This window comes from Molothrus ater, chromosome 9 (assembly GCF_012460135.2).
Source record: "Molothrus ater isolate BHLD 08-10-18 breed brown headed cowbird chromosome 9, BPBGC_Mater_1.1, whole genome shotgun sequence".
Classification (NCBI taxonomy): Eukaryota; Metazoa; Chordata; class Aves; order Passeriformes; family Icteridae; genus Molothrus; species Molothrus ater.
The window spans coordinates 10,063,329-10,076,639 of NC_050486.2; the positions used below are offsets into that span (position 1 = coordinate 10,063,329).

A 13,311-nucleotide genomic window follows, 5' to 3' on the forward strand; every position below is an offset into this window, starting at 1 on the left:
AGGACTTGGAGAAACATTCCCAGTGGAAGATTTTACTTAAGCTAACAAGAAGGGATTTTCAGAGGCTAATCTGCCATTAATTTTTCTTTTTGCGCCAGCAAGACCAAGGACTACTGGTTTGAAAAAGGGTTCCAGAATACTTTTACTAGGTACTATAGTAATTCAAGCACACAATAGCCAGTATTTCAAAATAAAGCTGAGATAAAAAGGAAACTTCTTAAAAAACTGTACAAATTTATATTTTAAATGCAATATACAAGGCAACACTTCTTATTTATTTTTAATCATACTTTTATTGTAATTACATAAATATGCCTTTATTACCTCTGAGAATTATTTTTGTTGTGTTTTTTAATAATGTCCATAATATTGTCTCCTGTTACGAGGTTATTATGTAACTGTTTAAGTCTCTGTTGCTCCCTTCTCTTCTGGTCATGCAGATATGGGGAATTAAGCAGCTGTGGGGGAAGAATGGTGCCTGTGGGTTTCACTCTCTTCACAACATCCCAAAAGAGCTTCTTGCTGTTGTTATTGATAAAAGTAATTGCAGTTCCATTGTGACCCAATCTCCCTGCTCTTCCAACCTGAAAAAGCATAAATTCATTTTAAGTTAGCAATATTACATGGAAGTCCTTCCAGTCGTCTCAGCAATTTATTTTTTTGTTACAGAACAGCAAGTAAACCTAAGTGACAGGACCAAATCTCTCTCATCCTCTAAGCATAAAGGTACTTACAACAAGCTTCCTGAATTCAGGATGTGTAGATCTGAAGCTGTAGCTGAAATGCATTTAAAATTATGACTTGTTTATGGGACATACCAGAAGTCTGATATTGGTACTGAGATATAAGGCAAAGGCTTACAGTAAATCTGACCCAAACAAAAGGTTTTGAAAAATACTAGAGAGATGCCAAATACTTACACTCATATCAAGCACAATATATGCCAGTATGGCCACAAAAATGCTCTTTACTTTCAATGTCCTAGTAACTTTAAATTATTTACCAATATTATCTAAAATGCTTGAACAAATTAGAAAAGAATCTACAAAGACTCCCTATTCAGAAACAGCTAACATGTTGATATTGGTACAGTTTTGATGCTAGAAAAACAGCATCTTTATTTACTTAATACATGCTTGAAACTTCAGCAGAAAGATATTTAAAAACAAGAGCGGAATTTTGCAGTTAATAACACAGGCTACTTGAGGAGTTCATGACAGTGGATAACTTCCAGAGGTCCTCCTCATCTGTTTGGAACCAGTTTTACTTCAAAGTCAGATCAGCTCCCTCGGGGCCTTGCTTCCAGTGTCTGAAGCACAAAGGATTTTCACAGCGAGGGGAGTCAGGCAGTGATGGGACCTTTCTCCCTGCTATGAGGCCACAATTTCCCTTGCAGAAAGCTACAACTGCTGGCTCTTGTCCTTTCCCTGGGCATCCTCAAGGCCAGTCTGGCTCTGTCTCCTCTGTAATCACCCGAATGTAGACAGCAATTAAGTCTCCAGAGCAGCCCAAACAAGCCCAGTTGCCTGAGCCTGTCCTGAAGTGTCACATGTGCCAGCCCCTGACTTCACCTGGACTCCCTCCAGTTTGCTGCCCTGCCCCACAGCCGATGTTCTCAGAACGGCACACAGTAGCATTGTATCTTCCTCATGCCACAAAGAGGGCAAGAATGAGTTCTCTTGATGTGTGATTATTAATGCATATCCCACACTGCAGATGAGCTGTACCTGCAAGAGGGGCATTTGGCCAATCTTCACACAATAAAAAATGGTAAACTTCGTTTTCTATAGACACAAAATGATATAAGAGTACAAAACAGGAAGAAGTACACTGCAAAAGTAAGAAATTTAAAGACATTCTTCTAGGTTTTAATAACTTATATAGGAGATAATAGGAACAGTATTCTAGATTTGAGTAATTTGCATAAGAGATTTACAGAAGAGATATCCAGCACCATTTTTTCCTTTCCTATAAAAATAATTCTCAAGACGAAAATTATCTTTCTGTTCACATTTCAATTTCCACAGGTGGATGTCATATTTCAATATACTTTTCAAATAAAGCATTAACAATTTATTTATTTATTTACCTGGTGTACATATTCATCCATACTTGAAGGCATATCAAAATTCACCACCAGTTTGACATTGACAAGGTCAAGCCCTCGTCCAAGGACTCCAGTACTTACTATAACTTCATACTTCTCTTGAAGCAATCCCTGGGAAGGAAGGAACAACCCAAAATTAATTCTTCTTTCCTTATTTGTATTTTGAACCTCTCCAAGCATGGGTTAACATCTAGTTATTTGGTATAAGATCACACCCAGTGGGATTATTCTATTGTAGAAGAGAGAATGGCTCCTTGTATTCTTGATTTAAACAGGAATATAATTCAGAGAAGATAACCAAAGAGAGAACCAACCCACAATTTTAACTGCAAACATTATTTGAAATGGGAATTTAAATAAGCATTTAATTGTAACTGATAATCTGAGAAACAGTCTCTGTATTTATCTACATTTAAAACAGGATTATTATCTACAGTTTTGCTTAGTCCTGTCTGTCTCTCATCTCCCCCAGCAATACCTCAGGTATTACTGCAGAAAAGCAGTCCATTATGACTTCAGTCATTCAAATGAAGCCACATTTAAAAAAAGGCCACTTGAAATTTACCAAATACCCTGAACTTGAGCAGGCACAAACCTGTAGTATGTCTGTTCTTTCCACCTGAGACTTTTCAGAATGCATAGCTGTGCACTGCAATCCTGTAATCTTATGAACAGCATCACTCAACAGATCTGCTCCTAGTTTACAGTCCACAAACACCAACACTGGAGGCTTGAAGAGCTTGTTATCCTGTAAAATTAAAGTGTTTGTTTAAAAAGGGATTACAACCATTGGCTGTTCATCATCGGCATGGATTCAATTTGTCCTGATCATGAGGTGAGAATCTGACAGAGATTTGGAAAGATCTGAATCCTTTTATAAATTGTTCTATGAGAAAAATATTAAACTTACATTTAGTATTTCAAACAGCTTTTTCTTTTTAGATGGTTCTTCTACCCACAAGATAATTTGCCGAACATTGGAGCACGGCAGATTCTTGTCTCCAATTGTTATTCTGACAAAATTGTGCAGAAGCTGATTTGCCAAGTGCTCAATGCCCACTGGAATCGTGGCTGACACCAGTATGGTTTGATGATCATGAGAGATGTCTTCCAAAATATCCAACACTTGCTGCTGAAAACCCATTTTTAGCATGGTATCCACCTAAATGAAAAACATTACATTTGTACCACATTTTTTTCCATGAACAGCAGGATCCCAAACTTAAACTGACAGAAGAACCATAATGTAACATGTAACAATCCAAATGCAGGAGCATTTACAGTCAGAAGAAAAGCTAAGTGAGAAAATTAAAAACAAATGGTTCACACTGGCTCAACAGTATTATCCCGTACCTAACTCTTTACAGCCATAGAACATTTGTTGTTTACACACATTTCAAATTGTGTCAAAAATAAAACTGTCTCTTAAAAATATATTCCATTTTTATATCAAACACTCTGTATGTTTAATAAGTGAGATTAGCCACTCACATTACTCTGCCAGGACCCCTGTGTAGGTAATAGAGCCCTGATAAATACTTACTTCATCCACCACTACAATTTTTATGCCATGCAGATGAACAGAACTTTGCTTTAAAATCTCAAGAAGTCTTCCAGGCGTTGCTATTATCACCTGAAAAAAAAAGGGGGAAAAAACCCCACAGGAGTAAGAAATTCCATGAAAGGAGAGGACCATCCTAGAAAAACCATAAAATTCCATCACATACATAACAATGGCAGTAATAAATGAAATTACTCGCATTGAAATAAGTAATAAAACTTCTAGAAAACTCATAAATTATGAAGCCCTAAGAGGAAATGGACCTAGCAAAACTTTAATGGAGGTGTCTAAGTTACAAGCAATAAAATCTGCATGAAAAACAAACTACTTTTTCCTCTCAATTACAACTCCTTGTGTAAAATACTGGCATATTTCAGTCTTTGAAAGCAGCAATATCACAATGAAACTTTTTCAAAACAAACAAAAAAAAAACCTATTAGATGTTTAACCAGAAGTGAAAAAGTTTTTTTAAAATTGTGTAATTAAAATTTTCAGGAGGTAACAAATGTTTCAGTAGCTCAGACTTAGGAGAAAGCCATTTTTGTGTGTTCATAGGTGTCACCAGTAACATTTTTGTAGCGTGGCTCTGCACTCTGGGTCAGAGCTCACCTTGACACTCTGCCGGAGGCGGTGCAGCTGCGGGGGCAGGGGCAAACCTCCCACCAGCAGAGCTGTCCTCATGTTGGGTAACCCCACCATCAGCTCCTTCGCTTGGCGCTCGATCTGAATTGCCAACTCCCTCGTCGGTGCCAAAATAAGGGCACATGGAGTTTCTGTCTAGAAAGGAGAGGAAAAATCTGTTTAATGTAGAATTGCTTCATTGTTTGGATAAAAAGCTTTCAAGTTTCCCAAAGTAATCTTTTACATTAAAAATGAGAATTATTTTAAGCAGCAAAATAAAATTACTTCTCAATATAGACATCAACTTGTACAGTGACCTGAAGATGAAGCATGGGAAAGATTGTGTACAGATGCATTTTTCATTGAGACCCCAATTTTGCACATATTGCTATAAACATGTATTTGTCTTGCAGACTTTAATGATAATCAGACAGAGGAACTACTGGAGTGTATACACCTTTTCTAACCTACTCCTACATAATGCTTTTGTTCTTAAACTAGAGTTTAGGAGTTGCTAAAGTACTTCAGAGAATAAAAGTTACTTAATCTTTCAATTATTCATTTGAAAAAAGTGATACACGTTTGTGTGTATATACATTCTGTAAAGGTACCTAAACAGTGCAAAGTATCACTAAAATCAGGTCCCAAATTCTCAAATATATTTTTATGCATCCCTTTTTGAATAAAACCTGTAAATCAGAAAACAGTTTTGAACCACACACAAGGTACAGAATACTCATTGGCATTGCTTCTAATCATACATTCATGTCCTTACAAAGCAGAAATTTTCTTAATTCTTTTCCCACAGTATAAAAGTGGAGACTGTCTAAATAGAGGATTTCAGAAATTTTTTTACCCCAAATTCCTGTAATTATCTGATAGTCAACCAAATATATTGCAAGAGAAATTACTCTGTGAAGTTATACAAATTCCAACAAATCTCTTTGAGCCATTTGATACATGAAGATACAGGAAGAACTTAGGGCCTGGAATTATTTTCACTTTTTATTTTAAGTCATTTAGGAAGTCTACCACAGAATTTAATTAACTCCTCAACAAGCAGGAACTGTGCAATAGGTAATATTGATAGAGTTGCTTCATCTCCTGACCAAAGTGAAAAAACATTCAATTTAATTAAAAATAATTAGCACCTCCCCCCTCCAAGAACCAAATGATTGACCAATCAAAAGTCAAATAAATCACTGAATGTTAATGAAAAACACTGCAATCACATTCTCCATTACATTGGGAATCCAACAGACAAAGCTGCAAACTGCTTTCTCTAACTATCTGAAGCTTCATTACCTCTTTCAAAACCTTCATAATAACAGGAAGCAAGAAAGCTGCTGTTTTTCCAGAGCCCGTGTCAGCACTAGCCAGAATATCCCTCCCTAACAGTCCAACAGGGATCATTTGCATTTGGATGGGAGTTGGGACTTCATAGCCAGAATTCTTTAAATTATTGTTTAAAGTTTCAGGAAAACCACAGTGTTCGAACTCTACAATAGGTCTTGGAACTTGTTGGCCCTGGACAGCAATACCCAGCTGGAGTTTAAGGTTCTCAACCTGCTCCTCTTGCAAACCTAAAATAAAGGAATGATCTTTGTAGAAATAAGGTGTATTGAGCAGGTGAGCTTCTGCTTGAGAATCTGTGGCTTGATCAGATGTTAGCTGCTTTTCCTTTGCTTGAGTTTGTAGAAGGTGTTTGGCTTTACATTCCAAACTACAAACATCTTCATCTGTTTCATCGCAGATGTACTCCCCGTAGCGGCCACACACAACACACACGGGTTCTCCAGGCTCCGCCCAGCGCTGGGATTTGCTGAAGGATTTTATGGGTTCTTCCAGAGAGCCATCGTCCTCAGTATTTTGGCTGTCCTTTGCCAATGGTGTATTAGCAACACCAAGGTCTGCAGCTGCAGGTTCTGCGTGTTCTTGTACAATTTCACTCGAATTGTCTGTTGAAGCAGAAGTTTCTGTTCCAACTGATTTACAGTCCTGGAACTCTGTGGTCTCCTCTAGCAAAGATCCTCAGAAGACAGTTTACTTTTCTTAGTTGTACAACTTTTGTCCTCATCAGCAGTCCTCTTGACTTTAAGAGATCGTGGTAAAAACATGCTTCAGTACACTAGAAAGAAAAAGGTTACAGTTGTTAGAAACTACTACTATTGAAAAAGCTACATTCTACTGTTACCACAAAAAAAAAAATCTAGCAAATATTGGCAAACACAAAAACCAACTGTCAATCCCTGAAAAGATCCAGAATATGTCTTGTTTAAAAATTACCTTGATTGTAACAATGTTCATGCAAATGTGAAGAAGAATATAGAGAATACAGTTAATTGTCAGTGTTAGGCCTTTGCAGCTGAGCGAGAACTTCACTTTTCACTGTGTGGAAATTTATCAATTTTGCAAGTCAGTCAGATTTAAATCCTTGGAGAGTTCACCTATTTCTAAGATGAAACCACAGATGCAAACATTCTTCAAAGGTATGGAAAAAACCCAACCAACCTAAACTAAATAAAACTACCAGTTTTGGAAAGGATGTCAAATTCAATACAGGATCCATTCAAGATCACTCTTTTAGTTGCTCTTTTTAAAGTGCACTTAAAATTAAGGGCAAAGTTTTGAGATTTGTTTAGAGTCCTGCTCTGCTTGTTCACAATGTCCAGAAACAAGCAAAGACTCACACCATCAATTTGCCAACATACACTGTAATACAAGACACATTGTTAAAAAATAACCATATTTTATATTCTGAAACTTTCAGTATTTATCTCCAAAAGCATCAGATATGCTCACCAATCGTTTCCTATCATACAATCAGTAAAAAAGTACACAAAACACGGCAATTTTATTCTGAGTAAATTGTACTGTGCCTACCAGTCTCTACGAACTTCTTACACTATTTTTTTAAACACACCAAGCTATACCAGCGTGCACAGACAGCTGTGTTTGTGTAACCGGGAGCAGTCCGAGGACGCGGCAGCAGCGCCGGCCCGCAGAGCTCCGCGGGCGGACCGCGGTTCCGGGGCCGCAGCTCAGCCGCGCTCCCGGACCAGAATCCAAATATCACCATTGGATTTTCGCGCCTAATGGGAATCTCCCACAACGAACCTCTCTGCACGCTCAGCAGCCTGTCGGCGAGGGCAGCGCTCACGCAGGGTGCAGGGCCGGCGGACGCTGCTCGGGACGGGCCCGCAGCACGACAGCCTCTCCCAGCCCCGTTGTCCGGCAAGAGCCACCAAGCCACCCACCCCACGGGAGAACAGAGCGGTGCGAGGCCTTTTCTGCCCGACAGCCGCGCCCGCTGCCGCAGGCAGAGCGCGGCCCCGGCGCCCCCCGGCTCACGAACCGCTGCGCCGGGCCGCGCGCCGCCTCCCGCACAAAATGGCGGCGGCCGCACGGGGCCGCTCCCGCCCACAGCTCCCGGCGGCCAGGGCAGCGGCCGGGGCGGCCGGGCCTGCGCGCTCCGCCGGGCAGGGGCGGGCCGGGGCTGCCGCCGCTGGGCCCGGCCTGAGATGGGGCCCGCAGGCGCGGTTGTTACCCACTAAAATCGCATTCGTTGCCCAGTGTGCAATAAGGCAATAATTACACACTCGAGGGAGACATTGATTATTTATCTCAGAATTGTGCAGGCCTGGGTGCGCGGTGGTACTCCACAAACGAAGCACGCCAATTATCACAACTTTTTACTATTTATACATTCTAGCCGACAAAGAAATTCGTGTTCATTGGCTACAGGTTACATGGTTCTCTTAATTATCAGAATTCTGTCTTCTGTTGTTAATGATTCCCTCATTTCTCGTGCTAATTAGTCTGCATGCTCAGTCTTTCTCTTTTGGGCCATGAGTCGGTGGTCGTGAGCTCCCCCTGCCACAATTACCTTTTACCCAGTCGGAGCTGACTCAGCACAGTTCTGAGTTGTCTTTAGTAGTTTCTTCCTTATCTTGGGAATTCTGGTGAATCCTGCATTCCTGAAAATCCTGCATTCTTTGTGCCCAGTATCAGTGGGCATCCTTCTTCCTAGGCTTTGCCAACCTTCCCATAGGTCTGAGGTCAGTGGAAAATGTCAAGCCTAACCCGTGACAAGGTAATTCTACCAGCAAGTAATTTGTTTTTCTAATACCTGGACATCACTTAGAGCTTGTTTGTTAGCTCTCTTTGTTTCATTAATTAAATTTCCCTTCTTGTTGATTAGGCTTGAAAGTATACAAAGATCAAACAAAGAATTGAAAAGATTATTGAACATTTGGAAAGTGGGCATCACTAGACTTAAAAATTCGCAGGCACCTTCCACCCACACTCCATACATTCCTGTGAAAATCCCCACCTTTCTCTGATTCAGCCTCTGTCATTCCCCTTTGTTTGCACTAACTTTCTTTCCTCCATTTTCCCTCCCTAACAGAAGCAAATTTCCTTTTCTTACTTCCATTTTCACAAGGTCATTTCCTGGAATTCAAAACATCATTTGCTAAACAAAGACCAGAATTTCAACAATATTTAATAGTATATGAGATGTTTCATGCCCTATACGGTCAACACACCAAAATGCAAACATCTTATATATATCAGCTTTTTCTACTTTTTTCAGTGTGCAACAGCAGTAAGAAAAAACTAAGTTACTTGGTAGGAAATTCTCCTCTTGAGTGAGAAAGACTACAGTAGAGATTGAAAAAAAATTTAGAAAAGGACTCTGTGGATATTCAAAAGCATGAAAGGCCTTCCATGCGAGAAACAACCATGTAGACTCAACAGTCTGAAAAAAAGATTACTAATAACAGGTAACAATAGAGCTACTGTGCCTTGAGTGGCTCGTAAAGGCTAGACAGCTATTGATAGTTCATTATTTCTTCCAACAAAAATTATAACATGCTTTATAAAAGGTGCTCACTGCTCACAGAATGTAGTAGGTTATTCTTTATTTACACGGAGAAGTTAATCAGTATAGATGTAACAAAACCTCTTCTGAAACAGATATTGTACTTTGTGAGCTCACTGAATAAATATTTTTTTCCTGGAATAAAGCATAAACATTCTGGTTCAGTCACTTGCCTAAGTTTTCTTTGAGAATGATGAAATACATAAGAGTAAGAGGTGACTTGGTGAACCCCTCAGCTCTTGATGCTGCTAATCAGATCTGAGGTGAATGGCATTTTAATAGGATTTTTGAATTCCAATTTTTGTACCTTTAGAGTACATTAAATGCCCCAGACAAGATGCTCTCAGATATGCTACAAAGGGGTTTGTCTTATTTTCCTCCTAAAAACTAGCTAGTTCAAGCACTTGCTGAATAAAGGTGGATTTAAGTCCTGCTAGAAAACCATGAGCAATTATGGACAGTAATTTTTGCTCATTCTGGAAAATTTATCTGGGAGGGTCATAAAGGAAAGTGTTAAGGTTTCCAGGGAAGTAGGGTAGCATTTGTATGAATACATTGTTATTTAGTTGAGTTGGTAAAACACAAAGACTTTAAATATTCCCATCGTGTACAATAGCTGCTCAGGAAGGTATCATGTATTGTTATTAGAAACCCCTGCACAAATATAGTCCTTATATAATTAAAGTGTCTCTTCAGAGTAACTTCTAAAGTAAATATTAGGAGCTACAGAAATGTAACAATGCACACACGACCCCATATGTACAAAAAGACCCATACATACTGACAGTTTTACTACATAAATATATAGCAACAGATTATTTCAACTTCATGCAAATTTCTGTTAGAATAACAAAGACAGCAACTATTGATTAAAAGTCAAAAGAAATAATGAAAACCATAACAAAGAGATTATTAATAGTAACTATCCCACTTTTTGGTCTATTTTAAATTATATCAAGATTTTTTTCATGTTCACTCAAGGTTTATATAGAAGGGATTCCTGCCCTCAGTTTAAAAACAGGCATTTGTCCTATAACATCTCACAGCCTTTCTTTTGAAGCATGAGTCAACCTTTCCCAGCACTTGCAAATAATAAATAATTCAGTAAAACAAGACTGGATTAAAGCAGGAGACTGAAATCCCTCTACTCCCAGGCCCAGTAAATCCATAAGAAACAGGCATTCCATGCACTAATTCAGAGCCAGCATCAGAAGCACTGCAAAGAGCTGCCTTACTGTACCATGCACCCCAGCTCCCCACAGCGATACCGCCCACAGTGACCCCGTTAATTCCAGCCTGAACCAAACTGCCCCAGAACCAAACCTCTGTGCACCTCCTCACACCTCTGGCAGGCAAGGTCAAGTTCCATACAGGGGTTTGAGGAACAGATAAAACCATCCCAAAGGGTAACTGTCCAAAACATTTTAATACAGAGCATTTCAAGTTTCCTTTGTAGCCAAAACATCTTCACACAATGTGTGAATTTTCCACCTTGAGTGAGCTCCCAGCACATACAAATCTGCTGAGAATGGACTCAAACTGGAGTCCAACCAGCACCTGTGCATCACTCCCTCAAGTGGCAAGTGCCAGGACTGACAGATCTGACAATTAAAGTGTGTCTAAAATCACATCAAGAGGAACAGCTTTGGGTTTTCTGTAAGCTATTAATTCCTTTAAATATCTCAAAATGTATCCTGTGTTACATTATTCTTGACTAGGGAATTCCAGAGCCTTGCTGTTGCTGTTCAATAACATTATAATGAATGAAGAACATTAAGTTTATGAAGATGTCAATTAAAGAATAAAAAAATTATTCTCTGTGTTTGGGTTTTTTTCAAGTATGCCACATTTGAATACATATAATTGGAGTTAACAAAATATCCACTGCTTGGGTGGAAAGGAGGGAGAATGTCTTTCCATTCAGGAGGCATGGAAGCCACAGTACGTTTACTTGGGAACTGGTGTCTGTGTCTGCTCCACCTGATGCCATAAAACTAAATATTGTTCTTGTTAAATATTGTTCTGTTTATTTAGTGCTTGGGGATTTTGAAGCCGCTCAGCAGATTTTTTAGGTAGGTAATCAACTGCAGCTCTAACCCAAAGTGTATTTAATGAATAGTTCTTTGATTGAAGGAACCAGTGAGTCAATTACTCCACTGGTTTCTGAATTGCAGCTTTTAAGGAACCACACAGAAAAAATCCAGATAATCAAAAAACAAATAATTGTGGCTAACCATTAACTAGACAATTAATATTCTTGTGAAAATGTCCTGATTTTGTACAGGTATTACATGCAGTATACTTATTCTGAGGCCTAGTTTTTCTAATTTTGTTTAATCTAAACAGGTAAATCCTACATTTTTTGAAAGTAAATCATCAGTAAAAAGAGTTTTGAACTAATATTTTCAGGCTTCCTGAGCACTCTGTTTGAAGAGCCACATTCTAAGGAAACATTGGCCAATATTAAGTCTCTGCAGAAATCCATGGTAAAAATAATCTAATTAAATCTGAGTTCTTAAAGCATATTACTGAGAAGGTATATTTTTTTTCTTTTTAAAGAAAAAGAATTTTAAAACTACAAATAACAGCAATCCTGCCCTGAAGCTTCAGCATTAAATGCCACTAGTCCATAGGGAAATAACTCTATAGGGCGATTCATGAAAAAATTATGAACTTAATTAATGTATGTGATTATATGCTCAAATACTGCACATAATATTTACTTTGAAAACTGATGGACGCCCTAATTCAGTATCATCATACTGTTAGCACAGCTATAAAAACTACAGTGACTACAATTCCTAACCTTTGGGTAAAAGATAGTCTAGCTTCTTGCAATTAAAAGGAATGATTTTAGGGGATGAGAATCATTTAAACTAATTTAAACTTACAAACCTCTGTTAGGTCTCTGAGACTTAGAGAACAAGGATTTGATCAAAAGATTGCAAACACAATTGCCAGATTCCAGGGACTTCAGTAGGCAGCAAACTATAACCCAGACTGCTAGAGAACTCAGGTGGAAATTAACAAGATTAAATAAATCTTGAAATATAATGTAATTAGAATTAAGAATTAAAAATTCTCTGCTTTTCTGTTAATCTGTTTTTCTTTCTGAGAGGACACATTTGTATTCCAATTAGTAAGTCTGTTTGGAGGCAAAAGAGATTGGCATGTATTCTAACAGTAAGATAACATTCACACAACATGCACTTACTGAAAGTAAACCCTTTTTTCCTCCTCCTTTCGGGTCTCACACAAAAGGATGGGAGAGAAAAAAGGAAATTCCACAAGAGACAAGAGGAATCATCCAGTTCCAGCTTGTCAGATGACCTGTGTCCAATGTGTGTTGCCACCTGCTCATCAATAAACTCTCATTTCAATTACAAAACTTGAGAGATTAAGACTTTTCTAATTAATCAGCAAGTATGACAAATGTAATAGGTACATTGCATTCATAGGAAGTGAAGAAACAGAGTCAAAATCCAGTACTGTGACCAACTGAAGAAAAGATTTATGGCATAAACCTTTTGAGTAAATGGCTAACAAATTTTTCTTTCCACCACTAAAGCTCCTACCAGCACTGCTGGTTTTGGCAGCAGAACCACTGCAAGAAAGGCCTGTAATACATGCAAGAGAGCTGCTACAAACCAGACTTTTTATCAGTTCTCTTGTTAAAATTGATGCCAGTATTAACCAACTGGTTTAGCCTTCATGCTTCCCTACATTACATTTGCTGCTCCTTCTGTCTTGTTCATGAAGGATTAAATTGCCCCAGCTGAATCCCCCACCAAAAAATCACTGAAGGGCACAGAAAGGCTGTAACTACATTTTTTAATCACACACTCAAGGATCTCAGACTGCTAAAGTGAGACCAACAGGTTTGTCCTTCTGCAATTGTTACTTTCCTAAACTTTGTTTTGAGAACATGCAGATGATGCATTAGCTCAACTTGATAAAGCACAATGGCTATTAAAAAACAAAAGTAAACCTGAAAAATGCAACATATTTCTCAGTATCATCCTTGAATAACTGCTCCCCATACTTTTTATTAGGAAGATTCAAAGATGCCAGTAACCTTACAGCTGGTGACTGTAATAGCAGAGGGTAACAAGACAGAAATAATGAATGCCTCCTTGTTAA

General features: G+C 38.6%; 1 protein-coding gene across 1 annotated transcript; it reads right to left on the reverse strand.

The window, feature by feature from the left end:
* Nucleotides 1-117: 117 nt before the first annotated feature.
* On the reverse strand, nt 118-7,644 carry DDX59 (DEAD-box helicase 59). Its single transcript, XM_036388118.2, is given in 9 exon segments — nt 118-584; nt 2,090-2,218; nt 2,703-2,855; nt 3,018-3,269; nt 3,651-3,740; nt 4,278-4,445; nt 5,595-6,322; nt 6,325-6,417; nt 7,407-7,644. Coding segments are annotated over 8 exon segments (1,866 nt in total). The 5' UTR covers nt 6,407-6,417; nt 7,407-7,644; the 3' UTR covers nt 118-320.
* Between the last annotated feature and the right edge of the window lie 5,667 nt (nt 7,645-13,311).